This window comes from Ipomoea nil, unplaced genomic scaffold (genome assembly GCF_001879475.1).
Source record: "Ipomoea nil cultivar Tokyo-kokei standard unplaced genomic scaffold, Asagao_1.1 scaffold0298, whole genome shotgun sequence".
Classification (NCBI taxonomy): Eukaryota; Viridiplantae; Streptophyta; class Magnoliopsida; order Solanales; family Convolvulaceae; genus Ipomoea; species Ipomoea nil.
In genome coordinates, this window is record NW_017616726.1 from 128,620 (window position 1) to 148,801 (window position 20,182).

At 38.9% G+C, this 20,182-nt stretch overlaps 1 protein-coding gene and 1 pseudogene across 1 annotated transcript; one reads left to right on the forward strand and one right to left on the reverse strand.

The window, feature by feature from the left end:
* The first annotated feature begins 309 nt into the window (after positions 1 to 309).
* Positions 310 to 4,071, forward strand: LOC109157107. Its single transcript, XM_019304987.1, has 4 exons — positions 310 to 355; positions 744 to 779; positions 1,284 to 1,361; positions 1,545 to 4,071. Exon 4 carries the CDS (start codon positions 1,746 to 1,748, stop codon positions 3,888 to 3,890), a length of 2,145 nt encoding a protein of 714 aa, XP_019160532.1. The 5' UTR covers positions 310 to 355; positions 744 to 779; positions 1,284 to 1,361; positions 1,545 to 1,745; the 3' UTR covers positions 3,891 to 4,071.
* Positions 4,072 to 8,407: 4,336 nt separating this feature from the next.
* LOC109157142 lies at positions 8,408 to 14,032 on the reverse strand (annotated as a pseudogene).
* Positions 14,033 to 20,182: the final 6,150 nt, after the last annotated feature.

The following is a 20,182-nucleotide window of genomic DNA, read 5'->3' on the forward strand; positions in this document are numbered from 1 at the left end:
GTAAACATATTTTCTGTTTTTTTTTTTTTTTTCAATTTTCAGAAATTTTTAGTTAGTAAATGGTGCAATCCGGTTCTTAACCTTCCATGTTTCAGTCCGGTTCTAACAATGCACAGTTCGAAAGTGTTCTTCCCAGGACAAAGGGCTACGTTAGACATTTTTACGTATACCATGAAGAACCATATAACAGTTAGTACGGAGTATTTATTACAACTCAGTCTCATTTTGATTTCTATTCAACCGCCCAATTTTTGCTGCCATTGACGTTTCTCTGTTCTCGTGTTCAAGGAGGGACGAAGAATAAAATTCCCCTGACGAGTCTGAGTTGCCGAAAAGATCTCTCTATATACAGCATGTAAGCATCAATAGAGTCCTTAAATTTGCTTTCTTCCGCAGATCGATGTTTTTGCGTTCCGAAATTTAAATTTTCTTTATAAAATGTCGAATAAACACTATTTTCTACCGTAAAATGGGTATGTATATATATAGGCACTTCAGTATTATTGTATTCTCATTTGGTGTTGAAATTCAAAAAATTTGAGCATTACCCACTGTACTGTTTCAAATTTGGGGTTCCAGATTACAAATGTTGTTTGAATGACCTGTTAGCAAGTGTTGTTGGATGGGTCTTTTCAGTATTTTGCTGATATTTATTTGTGTAGGGTGTTAATGGAGTAATGGATATTGAAGATATTCAATCAAATCTCCATGCCTTAATGCAATTATATGGACTTTTAAAACAGGATGAGGATGGCTTGCCAAATGTGATCTCTGAAACTGTAAGTTCTCTTTTGGGAAAAAAATGTATGATTTTTAGACAAATTAACATTTCTGAGGTTTTAGTTAGGCCTGAATTACCCACTAAAGTGGGTTTGATAACAAGCTGAACATAATGTTCTTGTTTGCATTTTACCGCAACTCTTGTTTTGCTAATTTTTCCTGAAATCATGCTTTCAAACTAATTCCCCCAGTAGTTTCCTCTGTTTTCTTCTATGTTTGTGGTTATAATGTTGAACTGTTGATCAGCATTTCCTTCTTGATCATGCATTCAAAATCTGATTTCTAATTTTAGATTTGGTCAAGCTTTTACCTTTTGATTCATCTATGATCTATCATCTCTGCTATTCAGAATTTTCCCTTCTCAATGGGAAACCGAAGCTCGTTTAAATCCTGCTGTTTTTGTGGAACATAGCAATAGAATCAAAAAAGACTAGCAGGACTTTTTGTCCAAGTTTTAGGGCCTACTTAGTTCTGATGCCTTTTGCTTTTATGTTTTGGAGCAGTTGGATAATAAAGCGCGGCTTCTGTTAAAAAGTTTACTTGACAGTGCAACTGAAAGGATTTTAAAGGCCCATTCACGGGTAATTTTTCCACTTCTTTGTAGGTTTCAGATTTCTTGAACAATTCATGAATTTTTATTAGTCTTGGCAGTTTAGGTATTCCTTGTAGGGAGAAGAAGGCTCCCGGCATTCACAATATGTAAGCGTTTATCTAGGAACTTCTTTGTGTAATTCCTCCTTTTTGTTCGCTTAAATGTGTTGCAGATTGTAGCTGGTCAGGTTGATGCATCTTTGAAATGTACGTCTGGACAGCCACAACGGTTGAAAGGCTCGGTGAAAGAACAACATCTTGCATTATCAAATGCGTTGAAGCAAAGTTGGGAAAAGCAATCTGTTAGAACAGAAACCGGTGGATTAAAGTTGGAAGGAGTTGTTAAGCCAGTAACTGAGGTAGGTGTGATAGAGATGCCAAATCTCGTCTTCTCTGCAACTGAATCTGAAAATAGCAGGAAACGCTGCAGGGTTTGCCAACGCCCCAAAACTGTGAAGCAATTTAAGCCTATAGGGAAAGCCAAGTTTTCTGATCATGGAAGACCGAGCTCTATAAGAGTTACAACATTGGAGGATGATATGCCAAGCAATCAAAGTAGCCATTTTTGCTTCACCTCAGGAAGCAATGAAAGGGGAAATGAGAATGGAGTTTTTCTCGGTGGTGTCTCAAGTGGCATTGGATCTGTGGCTTCTTCTTCATATAGGCCGGAGTTTGATTTTGTTAAAACAGAAGTTAGGCATGAGTTTACTCCTGAAACCGAGGGGATACCCGAGGACAACAGTTGTTTTTCTAGAGAAGTTTCAGACGCCATCAAGCAAATTGAAATGCATATTTCAGCTCTGCAATTGGAAGCCAAATCGGGTACAAATGTCATTGGATCTGAGTCGCGTGATACAGTTGCTGATTGTTTTCTGCAAATGGATATCTCGAGTGCCATTAAGCGGACAAAAGGATTGGTTGCCAGTAGCGATCCATGTCAAGCTCGTGCAGTTGTAAACGATTCACAGTATCATTTGGACCGTCAATGTTCTGTGGAGCCTATAAATTCACTATATCAGGGTCCTATTAGGATGATGAATCAACTAACTGATTCAACATCTCCAAATTTGGCTGCTAATCAAGCTACGATGACTCGTGAACACATGAGAAATGCAGATCTTGTCTCAAAACATAATGTGTCAGGTCGGGGCGAAGAGCCTATTGATGATGACCACGAGATGCAGATACTGAAAGGAAATTGGCTTGCTCTTCAGGACCTCAAGACCATTCTCAACAAATTGGAGTCTGCGCGTGAACCAAACAGCTCGGGTCATGGTTTTGCAAACCGGACAACTCCTGATCGTAAGGGTTATAGTATCTCACAAGGCCAAAACAAGACAGTAAATACACTTTCTGCTTTGCCTGCTATAAACCGGGATCAAGATCTCGTGCCTTTGAATCCGAATCCCAGGAAACCGAGAATTCCCAAATCAACCGTGCAGCTGAAGGACAGTGAAAAGGATTTGCAGCATCATAAAACTACGAGGCAGACTTGGTTGGATTCCAAGGAATCCAAGCATGGCCACCTAATAGAGGCCAGAAAAAACTTGTATAAAAGTCTGAAGGATCTAAATCACTTTGGATTGTCAAGGAAGGAGAAGTTTACAAACTATCCAAAAAGAAGGTATCTACTAGAGCAGGAACCAGAGGCTACAGTGTCGAGCTCATACTCAAGCCAGCCGAGAAGCACTTATGGTAGTCATACCGAAGACTATTCAGAATCGGGCCACCACCAGAATTATACAGATGCACCAATTAGCGGCAGTTGCAGCGATAGTGAGTTATACCCTTCACATCTCATCAGAAGAAGAAGCCGTTACATAAATGACTCAAGCAGTTGTGAGAATGAGGCTTACTCGCCATCGTTTCCAGATAGTGCTAGCTTTCTTCGAAGGAGTTCTACACACAGTGGCGAGAGTGAGGCATCCTCGCAATCCAGCCAGCCAGTTAATTCCTACTCTAATGATTCTTCGTCAAAGACTTGCAGTCCTGTTAGGGCATATAAATCTGCTAGTGTGGAGAAAACTAAGAAACAAGTTGGACGGTGGACGAAGTTCAAAGACAAGCTAGGAATTATATTTCATCACCACCACCATCACCACCATCATCAAAATAACGATAAGAAAGCCGAGAATACTACTAATCACAGAACCAAGGTAAACCATGAAACACCTTTGCCAAAGCACAAAGGAAAAAGCCCCTGCCCTCCAAGAAAACATGAGGTCCATGAAGAACAACAACAGGCTGTGCAAAAGCTCGGTAAACCTGTGGTATGTGATCAACGTGGCAAAAGCCAACATGGGAGCCATTTTCATGCTCTTGTACAGGGGTTGAAGAATTCAAAGTCACTGAAACATGGCAACCTGCAGTCAAAGAAGGGGAGACATGGTAACAAGCAGGCGGTGAAGACATCTCATTGGTGGGAGCTATTGCGTCAACATGGAAGATTCAAAAAGCCACCTGCCTTGCTTGAATATACCCCGCAAAAGAATTTTGTAAGACCAAGTGAGAGGAGGTAAATATCATTGTTAGGCCGTTCAGTTTCTAGGTATACAAGTATATTAACTGTTCAAATTATCATATGTATAGTCTCAGCATTGCAATACCATTGTAACGATATTGTCCACAAAAATGACCCTTCTAATGACAACTGATAAGCACCTTATTTAATTGCCTAAACTATTAAGATTTAAGAGTGATGGTGAGCTTTGAATATGTTGTAATGATAATCACACCACTTGTTATCTGTCACTAATGCATGCCTGGCGGCTCGGATATAAAATTAAAGGGGAAAATAACTCGGTCTTTTTTTTTTTTTTTTTTTTTTTTGAATGCTACAGACACAACGCCTTCACTGAGGCTTGATCTCATGACCTCTCACATGAGGTCACTACATGTCATCTAAGCACAAGATGCTTGACAAATAACTCGGTCTTTATTCTTGACAATTCTAACTAAACATTTTAAATTTAGTAATTTAGTAAAAAATCCAATTCAACTTAAATTTGCGTACAATTTTATATGAATGAAGGTCAAATTAGTCATCGAACAAAACGTAAAAATGCAATTTTGCCATACAACTAAAAAAATTTACAATTGAACCATTTGATATTTTAAAATCGCAATTTTACCATTCAACTAAAAAAATTACAATTCAACCATTTGACATTTTAAAATCATGTAATCCATCCCAAGTGACCTGAAGTGACAAGTTATCAACTAGTAATTAGGTGAAATTATTATTGTTATTTTATATTAAAAAACCAAGGTCTCCAACCGATGGTCTCGGTTGGAAACCACCAGATCCTGGAGGGGACGAAGGGAGCCATAGTGGTTGCCTTCGTCCCTTCAAACCTTTAAAAAATTATGAAGGGATGAAGGCAAGCGCCATGGAGTCGATTCCATGGATCTGTTGATTTTCGATGGGAGACTGGAGGATACCCTTTTATTATTATTATTACTCCGTATTATTTTTCTTAAATTTTTAATTGTTGTTTTAAAATTTTACCTTTTAAGGTAACGACACAACACCATATTCCATAGCCATTTTCTCTTGCTCCAACCTAGCAGTAAATGTTAAATTTTTTGGCAGAGTTGAATAGTGCCACACCATATATGGCATGACATTATTAATCTCTCCCAAATGTGAGAGTAGGGTTAAAATTACTCTTTTGTCCTTGCTTATTTATCCAATTTCAAAAGTATAATTTATTTATTTTTATATATTTTTTATTTTGTTAAATACTTACCTGTAAAATTTGTATTATTAAATATAAATTATACAATTTTAAAGATCTCATTGAGACGATTGAAACAAGACTAATATTAAATATATATTAATTAAAATTTTAATTTACATCATAGAGTTAAATTGTAGTAAAATATTATTATTTACTTCACAAATTATATTTTATATTAAACTAATTAAATTCAAACTAATAATCGGTAGATTGATCTTTGGAATCCCAGCATTCCGCCTGACAACTAATCACAATTTTGATGGCCCCCCTGAAGATGGAGCCGACTTTTTCGACTGTGACACACCAAAGGACGCAATGGAGGAAGAACCTTCGAATATGAGTTTGCCTGGAATGGCTGCAGGGCCCCCGTTGCTCAATTGAGCTGCCCTTTTCCTTATAATTTTGTTAATGAATGTTCTAGTGTGGAATTGTCAGGGGGCGGCATCCCGAGTGTTTCGCCGAACCCTTAAACTTTATCTACGTGAGTTTAAGCCATGTGTTATGTGTCTCCTCGAGCCAAAAGTCTCCGGAGAACAGGCTAATGAGATCTGCTTTGATCTTGGGTATGATAACTGGTTGAGGGTTGAAGCCTTTGGCTTCTCAGGGGGGATATGGGTATTCTGGAGGATAGATACTATGGTTGAAGTCTCCTTTACCCACCCCCAATTTGTGTTGATGAGAGTTGTAGAGGCTAATTTGCAGCCTTGGTATATCTCTTTTGTATATATATGGTAGCCCTGACTACGCGCTAAGAAGACATCTCTTTATAGATTTGTCTCAGGAGAGGTTGAATGTTCAGGGAGCTTGGTTAACGGTAGGAGATTATAATTCGGGGCTTTCTAGGGAGGAAGTTTCCAACAGTACTAATTTTTCGCCTTCTCGGTGTGCAGGTTTCAGGAAATGGGTTTTCGACGAGGGCCTAGTAGATCTTGGCTTTGAAGGCTCCCAGTTTACCTGGTGCAGAGGCTCGAGCTCTACATCCTTCAAGGCAGCTAGACTCGACCGCGCTCTTTGTAATGCGGAATGGAGGATGCTAGTTCCAGATGCTAGTGTAACACACTTGCCTATGGTCTGCTCCGACCATACTCCTCTCCTCATAAAAACAACGATGATCCAAAGTTCTAGGGGCCCGAGGAGCTTTAAGTATGATGCGGCCTGGTCTTTACACCCCGAATTTTCGATGTTTGTGAAGAACAATTGGAAGGCAGATGATGATCTGGAACAAGCCAAAAAGAGCCTAGCATATGAGCTACAGAACTGGAATCATAATACCTTTGGGAACATTTTCCAAAGAAAGCGAAGAGTTCTACCAAGGATAGATGGTGTGCAGAGAGCAATTGCAAATGGGCCAAGATCGGACTTATTCCGGCTGAACACTAAGCTGCAAAAGGAGTTAGAGGAGATCTTGAACCATGAAGAACTCTATTGGTTTCAAAAATCACGCGAGGATGGGATAACATCTGGTGAACGCAATACAAGGTTCTATCACGCCGCTTCTGCGGCCAAGAGAGCCAATTCCAGGATAACTCGACTAAAGAATAATCATGATGAATGGTTAACATTAGACGAAGCCATCCTAAACCATGTTACTGAATATTTTATAAATCTATATTCAGACGATGTGGGGAGTCACAGCCAAACGATGTGGAGAAGATCTTTCCCAGCTCTCGAAACAGCAGATTGGGACCATGTGAATGCTCCATTTTCTGCGCTGGAAATCAAACAAGCATGTTATGACATGGCACCTTTCATGTCAACGTTTATGGACAGTAGTGGGAGACAAGTTGACTAATTACGTGCTGGATTACTTCACTTCAGGCTATCTTCCGGAGGGGTGTAATGACACGACCGTAACTTTGATCCCAAAAGTCCAATGCCCTGAGAATGTGAAGCAGTTGCGGCCTATTAGCCTCTGTAATGTGTCATACAAGGTAATTTCAAAGACTCTAACCACTAGATTGAAGTTGGCAATCCAGAAACTTGTTGGCCCCAACCAATCAAGTTTCGTTCCCGGAAGACAGATAGTTGACAATATTATTGCTTACCAAGAGGTGCTGAACACAGTTAGCCGCAGGAAAGGGAAAGTAGGTTCAATGATCCTAAAGATAGATCTCGAAAACGTCTATGATAGGCTATCATGGAACTTTATTGAGGAAACACTTCGGGAATTGACGAAGCAGGGTTCAACCAGATCTGGATCAGACACATAATGGGGTGTGTTACGACTACAAGGATGGCTATCTCGTTAAATAGCCAACAATCACACTGGTTTAAGCCATCTAGGGGCATTCGGCAAGGTGATCCCATATCACCACTAATTTTTGTGCTGTGTATCGAGCGGCTTAGTCACTTAATCAATGAGGAGGTTGAAGGAGGCTTGTGGAAAGGAATCAGCGTATCCAGGAATGGTCCATGCACATCTCATCTCCTCTTTGCGGATGATATGGTGCTGTTTGGGGAGGCATCCCTACAACAAGCAATGGTAATTAAACAGTGCCTCGACTCTTTCTGTATTAGCTCAAGACAAAGAGTGAACTTCCATAAGTCATCTATCTTCTTCTCAAGAAACACCCCTGATGATCAATGTGCAATAACAGATCTTCTTAATATTACAACTACTGAAAACCTGGGAAGATACTTGGGGGTACCTTCTCATCATGGTAGACTTAAAAAGGACACGTTCCAGGGTCTGATTGATAGAGTTCAAGACATGCTGGCAGGATGGAAAATGAAGACTCTCTCCTTGGCAGGTAGGAGAGTCCTTGTACAATCAGTGCTCTCTGCGATTCCAATCTACACAATGCAGTCTACGGTTATTCCATTAGGGGTAATCAGGAATATTGAAAAGCTAATTCGGAATTTTTTGTGGGGAGGGGCTGCTGGGAAAAGGAGATGCAATCTGGTGGCTTGGGAAACAGTCACAAAAGAAACTGGGGCTGGAGGTCTAGGAATAAGAAAATTAGACAGTATGAATGTGGCGTTTATGGTCAAGCTTGGGTGGAGGATCCAGATGGGTGAAAAGGGTCTTTGGGCCCAGATTATGAAGGCCAAGTATAATGTGCAGAGTCTCGATCCCAACACATGGCAACCAAAGACTCTTATGTCTAATGCATGGAAGGGAATCCTGGGAGCAGTACCAATTCTCCTGAAAGGTAATAAGAAGATCGTAAGGAATGGCAAAAGCACCCTTTTCTGGATGGATCCTTGGATCGACCAACAACCATTGTTTAAGTATCTAACAGTAACCCTTCCTCTACCAACTTTGTATACCCGAGTGGCAGATTACTGGGCTGCCTCTAGTGGTTGGAAGTGGGAGGAAATAATGGATCTATTGCCACACCAAGTCATACAGAAACTAGCGGCTTTCGTCTTAATAGAAGATGAAGAGTTAGAAGACATGAATGGTTGGGGCCCTAGTGCGTCTGGGGAATTCTCTGTGTCTTCAACCTATGCTCTTTTGAGCAACCCACAGGCCCCTCCCGAAAAACGCCATTGGAGTAATATTTGGAAGCTGAAAATTCCGAGCAGAATTCAAATTTTCTTATGGCTTGCTAGACATAACAGGATTATGTCAAATGAAAACAGAGCTAAAAGAGGGATCACTGCCGGTAACAAGTGCGACTTGTGTAGCATCACGATAGAATCAACAGAGCATATCTTAAGGTGTTGTCCCAAAGCTTGGCAAGTCTGGACGGCACTTTTGCCCAACATGGCTAATAGAACGCAAGGAATGTCTTTTCTGGAATGGTTCGACGCAGGACTGGAGGGTTGGAGCTGTAATAGGCGTAGCCATAGCTACAAAATTACCTTCGCCATTACACTTCGGTGGCTATGGAAATGGAGAAATGATAGAGTTTTTAATGGAAAGGAGCTGGGTGTTTCTCAAAAAATATACTGGATTCAAAGACAAGTCAGAGAAATTAATGAGGCATTCAATAAAATTAGCCAGGTGAACTCAAGGTCTTCTATACGCAGTTGGAGGCTCATTAGATGGTCTAAACCCCCCATATGGGTGGGTTAAGATAAACATAGATGGCTGCTACAACCCCATCACTAAGCAAGCGGGGTGTCGAGGTCTAATTAGGGATGATCAAGGTAGCTGGATCAAAGGCTTCACTTATACAATTGGGGCTGGCTCGATTGAAGTGGCTGAAGCCTGGGCACTGCTGAAAGGTATACAATTAGCCTCTTCTCTCCGGCTAAAAGAAGTTTGCTTTGAGAGCGATTCCATGACCATTGTGAAGGGCATTAATGAGGGTGGGATAATAGACACGGTTGCAAGTAATATAATCCATGCATGCAAGCAGGAACTCAGGAACATCACAAACTGGGTAGTGGTGCATGCTTCAAGAGAACAGAATACTGCTGCTGATCACTTGGCCAAATCATCCGGGTCTACCATAGGTCTAAAGATCATAAATGATGCCACAGAAGAGATTGCCCAGATTATAGAAGAGGATAGATTTGGTGTTCCCATCTGGCGTCAAGTTGACAGCCTTTGATTGTAATACTCTTGGGTTTTCCCCCTTCCATTTATTCCAAACAAAAAAAAAAAATTCAAACTAATAAAGTTTTAAATTTTGAGAAATCAAATTATTTTTGTGTAGCATTCAAAAAAAAAAAAATATATTTTTGTGTAAAATAACATTAGGCATAATGGGTTAGAGATGAATAAAATTTAGTGTGAAAATATTCCTTTTGATATGACATTTGACAAATACTTTTAGTATTTTGGTGTAAAATGGATGAAGACCCTGTTACAACCATTTTGCATTGTAGACATTGTTACAATGTGTAATACTATGGCCATGGTGTACTTGACAAATTATACTATGGACTAGGGTCCACTTTGCATTGTAGACTCTGTTACAAAATGACATTCAAATTATGTATACAGTTAACATATTAAGTGTTTGCAGTTAAGAGATTATATACTTCTAATTAAATTAAAGATACATAATATTTTAACTAGAGATACATAGTTCATTAATAACTACAGATATATAATATGTTAAATGCATATATATAATATGTTAATTGTAATAAACACATAATTTATTAATTGAAAATGATGGATATATTAGGAATCGACCCGAACCGATCCGAGAGCGCGGAGCAAGAACGGGTCCCGGGGCGGTGCCGCGTACCCGCCCCAGCGCGAGGCCTCGACACGTGGCCTCTGCACGAGGCCGACTTGAGGTCGGACCGACCTCTATACGGGGTCGGACCGACCTCCAGAGGGGCTCGGTTCGAGCCCCAGACGGGCTTGGTCCAACCCCCGCCGCGTGGCCCAGTCGCGAGACCGGGCGCGGTCAACTTGGAGATCCAACTACCCCCCGTTTTAGGGGGAGGCGGTTGGGGGGTTTAGCTTGTATAAAAGCCCCCCTACTTGTCCTAACAAGGAACATTCTATCTTACTTGCATACTTTGACCTAGCAAAACCATTGTAATAGCCTATTTACGGCATATAATACGATATACGGTCTTCACGACCGGTTACGTATACGACATCGTTTCTGTCTATTTACTATTCATGTTCTTATCCGGGTTTAATAATTCGGGCCGCCCCGGGTTAATTAAATCCATCAGAAAATATATAATATGTTAACTGCAAACACATAATCTAAATGTCGTTTTGGACTAGGGTCTACAATGAAAGGTAGATCCTGGTCCATGGTATAACAATTGATATGTTGAATGGTCCAATTACAATTTTTTTTTTTCAGTTGAATGGCGAATTTGCATTTTCACATTTTGCTCGATAATCAATTTGACTCTTATTTCATTTTATAAAATTTTAACATGTCGAATGGTCCAATTACAATTTTTTGTTTCCAGTTGAATGGTGAAATTGCATTTTCACATTATGTTCAATGATCAATTTGACTCTTATTCCATTTTATAAAAATCAATCTAATTCTTTAAAAAAATTTCATTTGTTTTCTCATTAGGCATTATTTTTTTTTATAAACGAATTGATTACTTTAGTATATATTGATCACTTATGGTTTTCTTTTATAGAAAATAAATTTCAAACATAATACTCCGTATTATATTGCAATAATTTTATTGTAATTTACACGCAGCATTTCAACGATATTCTTGTTATGAAGAAGAACACCAATAATTTTTAATGCATATGGCAAACATATAAGTGAATTCAAGGTGATAAGCCGGAAAGAGATATAGAGGTTAAATACTTAAATTCATAAAAAATTTTGGAGAAATCAAGATCTCAAAAAAAGAGATAAGCCAGAAAAAGATATGTACGTTTTAAGGTTTTTGGTGGACTATCATCCAGTTGAAACATCAAGGTGACATCAATGCAAGCTGATAAGCTCTGTGACTTAAAAGCTTATGAGTTTAAAATAAGAACTAAGAAAGAAAATAAAGAACCACAACTCTCTTGGTATTGATATTAGTAAATATGTGGTGGTAGTTAGATTAACTTTAGCTACTAACCTATTGTATAGGAGTGAGTTACGATTTCTACTTTCTGTATTATTGTATTATTGTATTTTCCAATTAGATATTGAATACAATAGAATTATCTCTCTCATCTGGTATCAGTTAACATTAGGTCTCCATATTCTCTCTCCCAGATATTGAATACAACAAAATTATCTCTCTCATCAAGGTAGTAGCAAATGATTCAACTTTTTTTTATTGACGAACAATTTGTCATATTTGTTAGGAAATTCAAGAAGTTTATAAGAATGAACAACTTCAAGAACAATGCCACACCTCAAAGACAACAATAATTATCTTCTAAACCATCCAGAAAAGAGTCAAATTAGGAATTAGCATATTTGTGCTATGCATGATTGCAAAAAAAAAAAAAAAAAAAAAAAAAGGCATTATAAGGTTGATTGTACATACCCATTGGTAAGCAATAATCAAGGTATAAGATCTTCAATGCATTAATCTTCATAGGAAAATAAGGATAGAAGAGAAAGAATGCAGATCGAAGAGTGATAAAAATAAAGTCTTAGTCATTGAGAAACGAAGTCAAAATTATTGAAGAATCAGATGAGTCTTCATCTAGTGAAGAAAGTCAATTCTCTGACAATGACACTGCACTTCATTGTCTAGCTAGTGAGCAAAACAATGAAAGTTTGATCAACAGAAGAGTGTTTAAAGACCAATGTACTTAAGGAGGGAGAGGTGAATTCAAACTCTTTGAGCTTTAATAACTTTTCATTTAATCCTAATGAATCAGTGCTCAAGCTAATGAAGGATTTCAATGTTTTTATGGTAACTCATTCTCAACTTAAAAAGAGTAGAATAATCTTTTAATTTATGAGAGGGACAAAATGATATAAACTATTAAAATATGGGGTAAAAGCACTTTTGGTCCCTCAATTAGTGCCCATTCTGCAATGTCATCCTTAGTTCCCAATTTGAACACATTTGGTTCCTCAATTATTCGACCATTAAGCAGATTTGATCTTTCTGTCTGTATGGCCGTTTAACACCGTTTAAAGCATAGGTAAAAGTGGAATTTCACATAGCATTGTTTATAAAAAGTAGGGGAAATCGCACTTTTGGTCCCTTAATTAGTGCCCAATTTGCAATGTCATCCTTAGTTCCCAATTTGAACACAATTGGTAGTCCCTCAATTATTTGACCATTAAGCAGATTTGGTCCTTCTGTGAGACCATCAATTTAACTCCGTTTAAATCACAGGTATGATTGAAATTTCACATGAGTAAGAATTGAAAGTAGTCTAGCTATCAACATAGCTGTGATTTCCGGTGATGATGGTCTGGTTAATGCCGTCGCCGATCATCATCAAGTATTTATTGTTCTTGGCAATGGAGACGTATTCCTAATACACGCCGGCAGTCACATATACGAGGAAGTAGCTGTCGTCGGACAGAGTGTTGTTGGGAGCAGCGGCGGTGGCGTCATTAATGGTGGTAAAATTTCCACTTCCACCTTGACTCACAACCACAATGTCAGTCACCAGAACCTGGTCATTTTCCTTAGTTTGCAGGAGCTTTCTCCGGCTAACTCGCTCGAAAATCGCCTTCGTCCGTTCCGACATCTTCAGAGGCAAACGCCCGTTCCAGAACCCAAGCTGTTTCTTGGTCGGACGCCAAGCTCCGGCGCCGACGGCCTTCTTCTTCCTTGGCACCCACCCTTTAGTGAACAAAGCCAGAGAAACACTAAACAGCCGCGTGTCGTTCGCCAGCGGCGCCACGATCCCATTCCTAACGCTCCAAGCTGACGACGTCGCTTGCAGGCTGTTTATACACGTCTGCGTGTTGGTGAGAATGGCGCTGAGTAATGTTTGCACGTCGTTGGCTTCCAACATCGGGAGATACCGGGAAATCCCATTGACAGTCTTGAAACAACTGAAGAGATAATCCATGTTTAAACCGACGAGGAACTCGCAATCCTTGAGAGCTCGAACGGCGGTGGTGGTTAACTACTTGGAATTGCGGTGAAGGTACTTCTGGATCAATGACAGAAACTTGTGCGCAGCGGATAAGGATTTGCAGACGGAGAATCGGCCATAGTCGTAGACATTGGAAGAAGAGTTGTTGCTGGGGATAACAGTTTGGCAGTAAGATGGGTAGGGAGTGGACTTGCAAATGGTGGATGTCGAGACATTTCTCGATGCTGGCGGAGCATCTGCGATGGCGGAAATAACAACCGGGCAGAGAAAGGGGGGAAAATTAGCTTATTATATTAAAGGTTATGTGAAATTTCAATTATACATATGATTTAAACGGAGTTAAACTGATGGTCTCACGGAAGGACCAAATCTGCTTAATGGTCAAATAATTGAGGGACCAATTGTGTTCAAATTGAGAACTAAGGATGACATTGCAGATTGGGCACTAATTGAGGGACCAAAAGTGCGATTTCCCCTACTTATTATAAACAACGCTATGTGAAATTCCACTTTTACCCATGCTTTAAACGGTGTTAAACGGCCATACAGACAGAAGGACCAAATTTGCTTAATGGTCGAATAATTGAGGGACCAAATATGTTCAAATTGGGAACTAAGGATGACATTGCAGAATGGGCACTAATTGAGGGGCCAAAAGTGCGATTACCCTTTAAAATATTTTAGACTTTTCTCTTTGAGATGGGAGACTTGTAGGCTGAAGTAGTTCGTCTCAAGGGAGAGTGAAAAATAAGAGAGGTTAGAAAACACAACTTGCGTGAAAACATTGCCACATTTACTCATTCGTCCAACATAATGAATAAGATTGTAAATATATGCAAAAGAGAGATAAGGCTGGATTGAGTTATGATTCATCAAATTCTCAATCACAAGAAAATTTGACAAAACCTACTTCTATACTGTGACTGATAAAATTCCAGTATTAAGATTTGTAAGAGGTTAGAACAACATAATAATACTAGAGCTTGGATATAACAATAAGGCTGAAACTAGCTAGTGCTACAAATCCAGTGCAAAATGACCAAGGCAACAAAGGTTCTAGTTAGAAAGGGTTTGGGTAGCACAAGCTCAAACAACAAAGATTTTGGTAAAAGCTAGCAACAAAGGTTTACCAAGCAGTTGTTGGAAAAATAGCATAAATTGGCATATAATGACATTTTAAGTAGCTATATTGTGGTACAAATATCAGTGAGGTCCACTTCCGATTTGGATCGGGTCAAAGTGGATACGGGTTCTTCGTAATGAGACGAAGAGATTGATATATTGTACGCTCAAAACGGATAATGGGTGAATGAGATATTGATTCTCAAAGTAGACCCATTTGAGTTGGAACTTGAAAAATGAAGGGAAAAGGAGAAGCTTTTGTCCCACATTGGTTTGGGAAGAGGATTTGCCCCACTATTTATACAAGATCTCTTTTAAGGTTTATTGAATTGTATAGCATAGAGGCTTTCTCTCGCAATGAGGTGCAACTCAAATCCCAAAATGAGATAGAATATGGGGTGGTAGCGAGTTCACGAGTTGGTTCTCTGTAGAACAAACATGGGTTTCACATGGTGTGTTAATTCTGTTTATTTTGCTTGAGTCTTCCAATTTGTGGCACAGTAGACTAGGTCATGTTAATTTTAATTTTATACGTAGAACAAACATGGGTTTCACATGGTGTGTTAATTCTGTTTATTTTGCTTGAGTCTTCCAATTTGTGGCACACTAGACTAGGTCATGTTAATTTTAATTTTATACGTAGATTAATTAGCATGCACCATATTCCTAACTTTCAAATTAACAAAAATAACAAGTGTGAAATTTGTGTTGAGACAAAAATAACAAAAGTACCTTTCAAATCGGTTGAAAGGGAAACTGAACCACTAGAATTAATCCATAGTGATTTGTGCTATTTGAGATCAATACAAACAAAAGGTGGTAATAAATATTTTATCACGTTTATCGATGATAGCACACGTTATTGTTATGTGTATTTGCTTAAGAGCAAAGACGAAGCCTTGGAAAAATTCATTCTTTATAAAGAATGAAGTTGAAAACCAACTTAATCGTAAGATTAAGAAAGTTAGAAGCAATAGAGGTGGCGAGTATGAAGCACCTATTGGTGACTTTTGTGCAAGTGTTGACAGTGACGGAGCTATGTTATGGGGTAGGGGGCCCTGGCCCCCCACCCCCACCCTAAATTTTTTAGCAAATATGTATATATATATTGATATAGTAGAGATAAAATATACTTTTGGCACCCCCCCCCCCCCTCCCCCCCTCTAATTTTTTAAAATAAAACAATCTATTATGTTTATATTAAATGAACTCAAAATATATATTAAAGTTCACTATTTTTCATTAAATAAAAATAAATAAATCAAATAATTAAAGTCACAATTTTTCCTTATTATCTTATTTCTTTTATCAAGATTTTAATAATGAAGAGCATCAAGTATACATTTTAATTTTAAAAAATCTCCAAAACATAGATATATGCTTTGATTTTATTAGTTATGCTGATTAATTAATTAGTGATTCATTGTGTGTTTTAATTATTTATTTACATTTTTAAGATAGATGTACATTTGTTACTTTAAAACTTAAATGATTAGTTTTGAAATTGACAAAAATTAATATTGAATGTTTAATTCGTCTTGATTTTTGTCTTTATCTCTCAAATTTTGAAATATTCAGTTAATCAGTAAAATGAATATCAGTTAACTATGAAAAAATTTGGTGACAAAATAATTGACAAAACTTTTTATTTGATGTTAAGAGACCGTATATATTTAATAAATGTTGTTGCTATTCTTATTATTATATTTTGTGTTATGTGAAAAATTTATAAAGTAATGATCGACACATGTGTCGATCGTACTCATATAATTATGTATTTCATACTTTATTACACATAGTATAATTAGAAATTATTATCAATAAAAATCACAATAATGTATGGTATATATATAATAGTATGGTACGATTAATTATAATGCCGGCTAACATTGTAAATTTTCTCTACTACTCCCGCCCCCCAACTCAAGTTTTCTAGCTCTGTCCATGAGTGTATGTATCATACACGAGCGTACGACGCCTTACGCACCTCAATCGAACGGTGTTGCCAAATGAAAGAATCATATATTGAAAGATATGATGAATGCGATGCTTATAAGTTCGGGCCTACCTCAAGGTATGTGGGGTGAGACGATTTTGACAAGTAATTACCTTTTAAATAAGGTACCTTGCAAGAATCTCGATAAGACCCCTTATGAGTTCTGGTTGGAGCGGTAGGAAACCTTCATACCAGTACCTGAAAGTGTGGGGGTGTCTTGCCAAAGCGTTGGTGCCAACAACCAAAAAAGTAAAGATAGGTCCTAAGACGGTGGACTGTATCTTTATTGGCTACGCACATAACACTAGTGCTTATCGGTTCTTAGTACACAAGTCCCATAATCCGGACGTACATAAGAACACAATAATAGAATCAAGGAATGCATTTTTCTTTGAAAATGTATTTCCTTGTAGGTTCAACGAGGGACTGAGTACGTCAAAATGGACGTTTGACGAAGCTATGGATAATGATAGTGGGGAATCTGAGAAAGAACCCAAGCTCGAGCCGAGACGTAGTAAGCGGGCGAGAGTTGAAAAATCATTTGGTCCTGATTTTCTAACTTACTTGTTGGAGTATGATTCGAGTAATGTAACTTGTTTATTAGAAAATGAGCCTGATGTTCTATCTTGTTCGATAGAAAATGAGCCTCGAACACACACAGAAGCCGTGACCTCTACGGAAGGACCAATGTGGAAAGAGGCTATTAAAAGTGAAGTGAATTCTATTCTACATAATCACACTTGGGAACTTGTTGATCTTCCTCCGGGTAGTAAACCCTTAGGATCCAAGTGGGTCTTTAAAAGGAAGATCAAGCCGGATGGTTCCATTAAGAAGTATAAGGCTAGGCTTGTAATCAAGGGTTACAGGCAACGGGAGGGCCTGGATTACTTCGACACGTATTCTCCCGTGATGAGAATAAACTCCATTAGGATGATAATTGCCATAGCCGCGTTGCGTAATTTGGAAGTTCATCAAATGGACGTTAAAACTGCTTTCAATTCCTAAATAGCGAGTTAGATGAGGAAATCTATATGGAACAACCCGAAGGGTTTGTGGTTCCGCGCCAAGAAAGGAAAATGTGTAAGTTGGTTAAATCGCTCTATGGTTTGAAACAAGCGCCTAAGCAATGGCACGAGAAGTTTGACCATGCGATGTTGACTAATGGGTTTAAAATAAACGAAAGTGACAAATGTGTCTACGTTAAGGAAATGATAGACGACTATGTCATTCTTTGTTTATACATAGATGATATGCTCATCGTTGGTAGTAACGATCAGATGATCAAGTCTACCAAAAACATGTTACATGCGAGATTTGACATGAAGGATATGGGTTTGGCTGATTTAATCCTCGGGATTAGAATCATTAGAAGACCTGATGGTCTTGTGTTGAGCCAATCACATTATATTGATAAAATCCTTGAAAATTTTAACAAGGATGATGATCAAAAGACTATGACGCCATTAGATCGTAGCATTCATCTAACCAAGAACCACGGAGAGTGTATTTCTCAAGTAGAATATGCTCGGGTTATTGGTAGTTTAATGTATCTTATGAGCTGTACTAGGACAGATATTGCCTTTTCGGTTAGTAAACTCAGTAGATATACGAGTAACCCCGGTGCCATGCACTGGAAGGCAATAGTGAAGGTTATGAGATACTTGAGGTAAACTCGGGACCTTGGACTGCACTATGGGAGATATCCTCCTGTACTTGAAGGGTATATCGACGCTAGTTGGATATCTGATATTAAGGACTCTAAGTCCACGAGTGGCTACGTGTTTACACTAGCCGGTGCATCCGTTGCATGGAAATCCTCTAAGCAAACCTTGATAGCTAGATCCACGATGGAATCTGAGCTGATAGCCTTGGACAAATGTTGTGAAGAGGCTGAGTGGCTACGTCATTTTCTAGAGGATATTCCTAACTGGGAAAGACCTGTATCTCCAATATGTGTGCATTGTGATAATCAAGCGACAATTGGGAGAGTACAGAGTCATATGTATAATGGTAAGTCTAGACATGTGCGTCGTAGACATAATACCATTAGACAACTTCTCACAACTGGTGTTGTCTCGATTGACTACGTAAAGTCAAAAGACAATATAGCGGATTCGCTAATCAAAGGGTTATGTAAAGAAGTTGTTGAGAAGTTGAGACGAGGAATGAGTCTAAATCCCTTAGTATAAAGTTCTATAGTGGATACCCAACCTAGCTGGCACCTAGGTTCAATGGGACAACAAAATTATGGAACAGAGCGTGTCACTGTGGGGTCTCGAACTCCCTACCACTCCTTGTTAAAATAGTGGCTCCCGCACGAGGTTAGCACATTGATGCTTTAATGATTCGAATGTCGGTTGACATGTGTGAGTATGTGGGATACTCGGAAAAGAATCAACTATGTGAGAGAGAAGTGAGGGCCGCTTCGAGGGAGAATTGAATGGGGCTCAATTCTTCACAAACTCTTGCAGAACCAGGAACGGTGACCCACGACCAAAACGGGCACAGTCATGAGAACAAAGTATGGTTGGAAGGTTCCTGTGTGAGATATGTCATCGTCTACACAAACGGTAGTCGGTTCAAAGACATTGCGTTATACCATACAGCCAATAGAGTAAACATATCTTCACAAGGGAAGGTCCAAAGGGTGCGGTACCCCCTACCTATCCTATGTAGGGATCGACCGTTGAACACAGTTGTTTCTGATTTTAAAAATACCTTGAAAATCAATTTTTCATTCATGTGGGGGATTGTTGGAAAAATAGCATAAATTGGCATATAATGATATTTTAAGTAGCTATCTTGTGGTACAGATATCAGTGGGTCCACTTTCGATTTGGGTCGGGTCAAAGTGGATTCGGGTTCTTCGTAGTGAGACGAAGAGATTGATATATTGTACGCTCAAAACGGATAATGGGTGAATGAGATATTGATTCTCAAAGTATACCCATTTGAGTTGGGAAATGAAGGAAAAAGGTGAAGCTTTTGTCCCACATTGGTTTGGGAGGATTTGCCCCACAATTATACAAGATCTCTTTTAAAGCTTATTGAATTGTATAGCATAGAGGTTCTCTCTCGCGCGCAAGAAAGGGGGGGGGGGGGGGGGGTGCAAATCAAATCCCAAAATGAGATCGGAAAGGCTTGATCCAAGCCTAAACTCGTGTACGCCGGCACCTGCGGGCTATGTTATGCCAACCTTCCGAATAATTTTTCCAATGAGCTACTAGTCTGGCCTTACGCGGTATGTACCGCCCTGTTCTACCGGTACGGTACGGACCTGTACCGCCGATACACGCTTCCGGAACGGTTCGTGACTGTTGGGAGGATTAATTCAGCTGTTACGGAATTAATTTTAGATTAATTCCAATTTTGAATTCCAGAATTAATCTTCATATTCAATGGTCATTTTTGAAGGTTTTGAACATGGGTTTGAATGCCTAAGTAAATGCTATTTACACCATCTTCTCCTATATAAGAAGTAATAGTAGCAGCAGAATTTAACACAGAACATAGACAATTGTTTTCCAGCTCCAAAATCTCTGCTTCTACTCC

Excerpts from the sequence above, each read along its gene's own strand:
- LOC109157107 (XM_019304987.1), top strand. The coding sequence starts at position 1,746 with ATGCCAAATCTCGTCTTCTCTGCAACTGAATCTGAAAATAGCAGGAAA.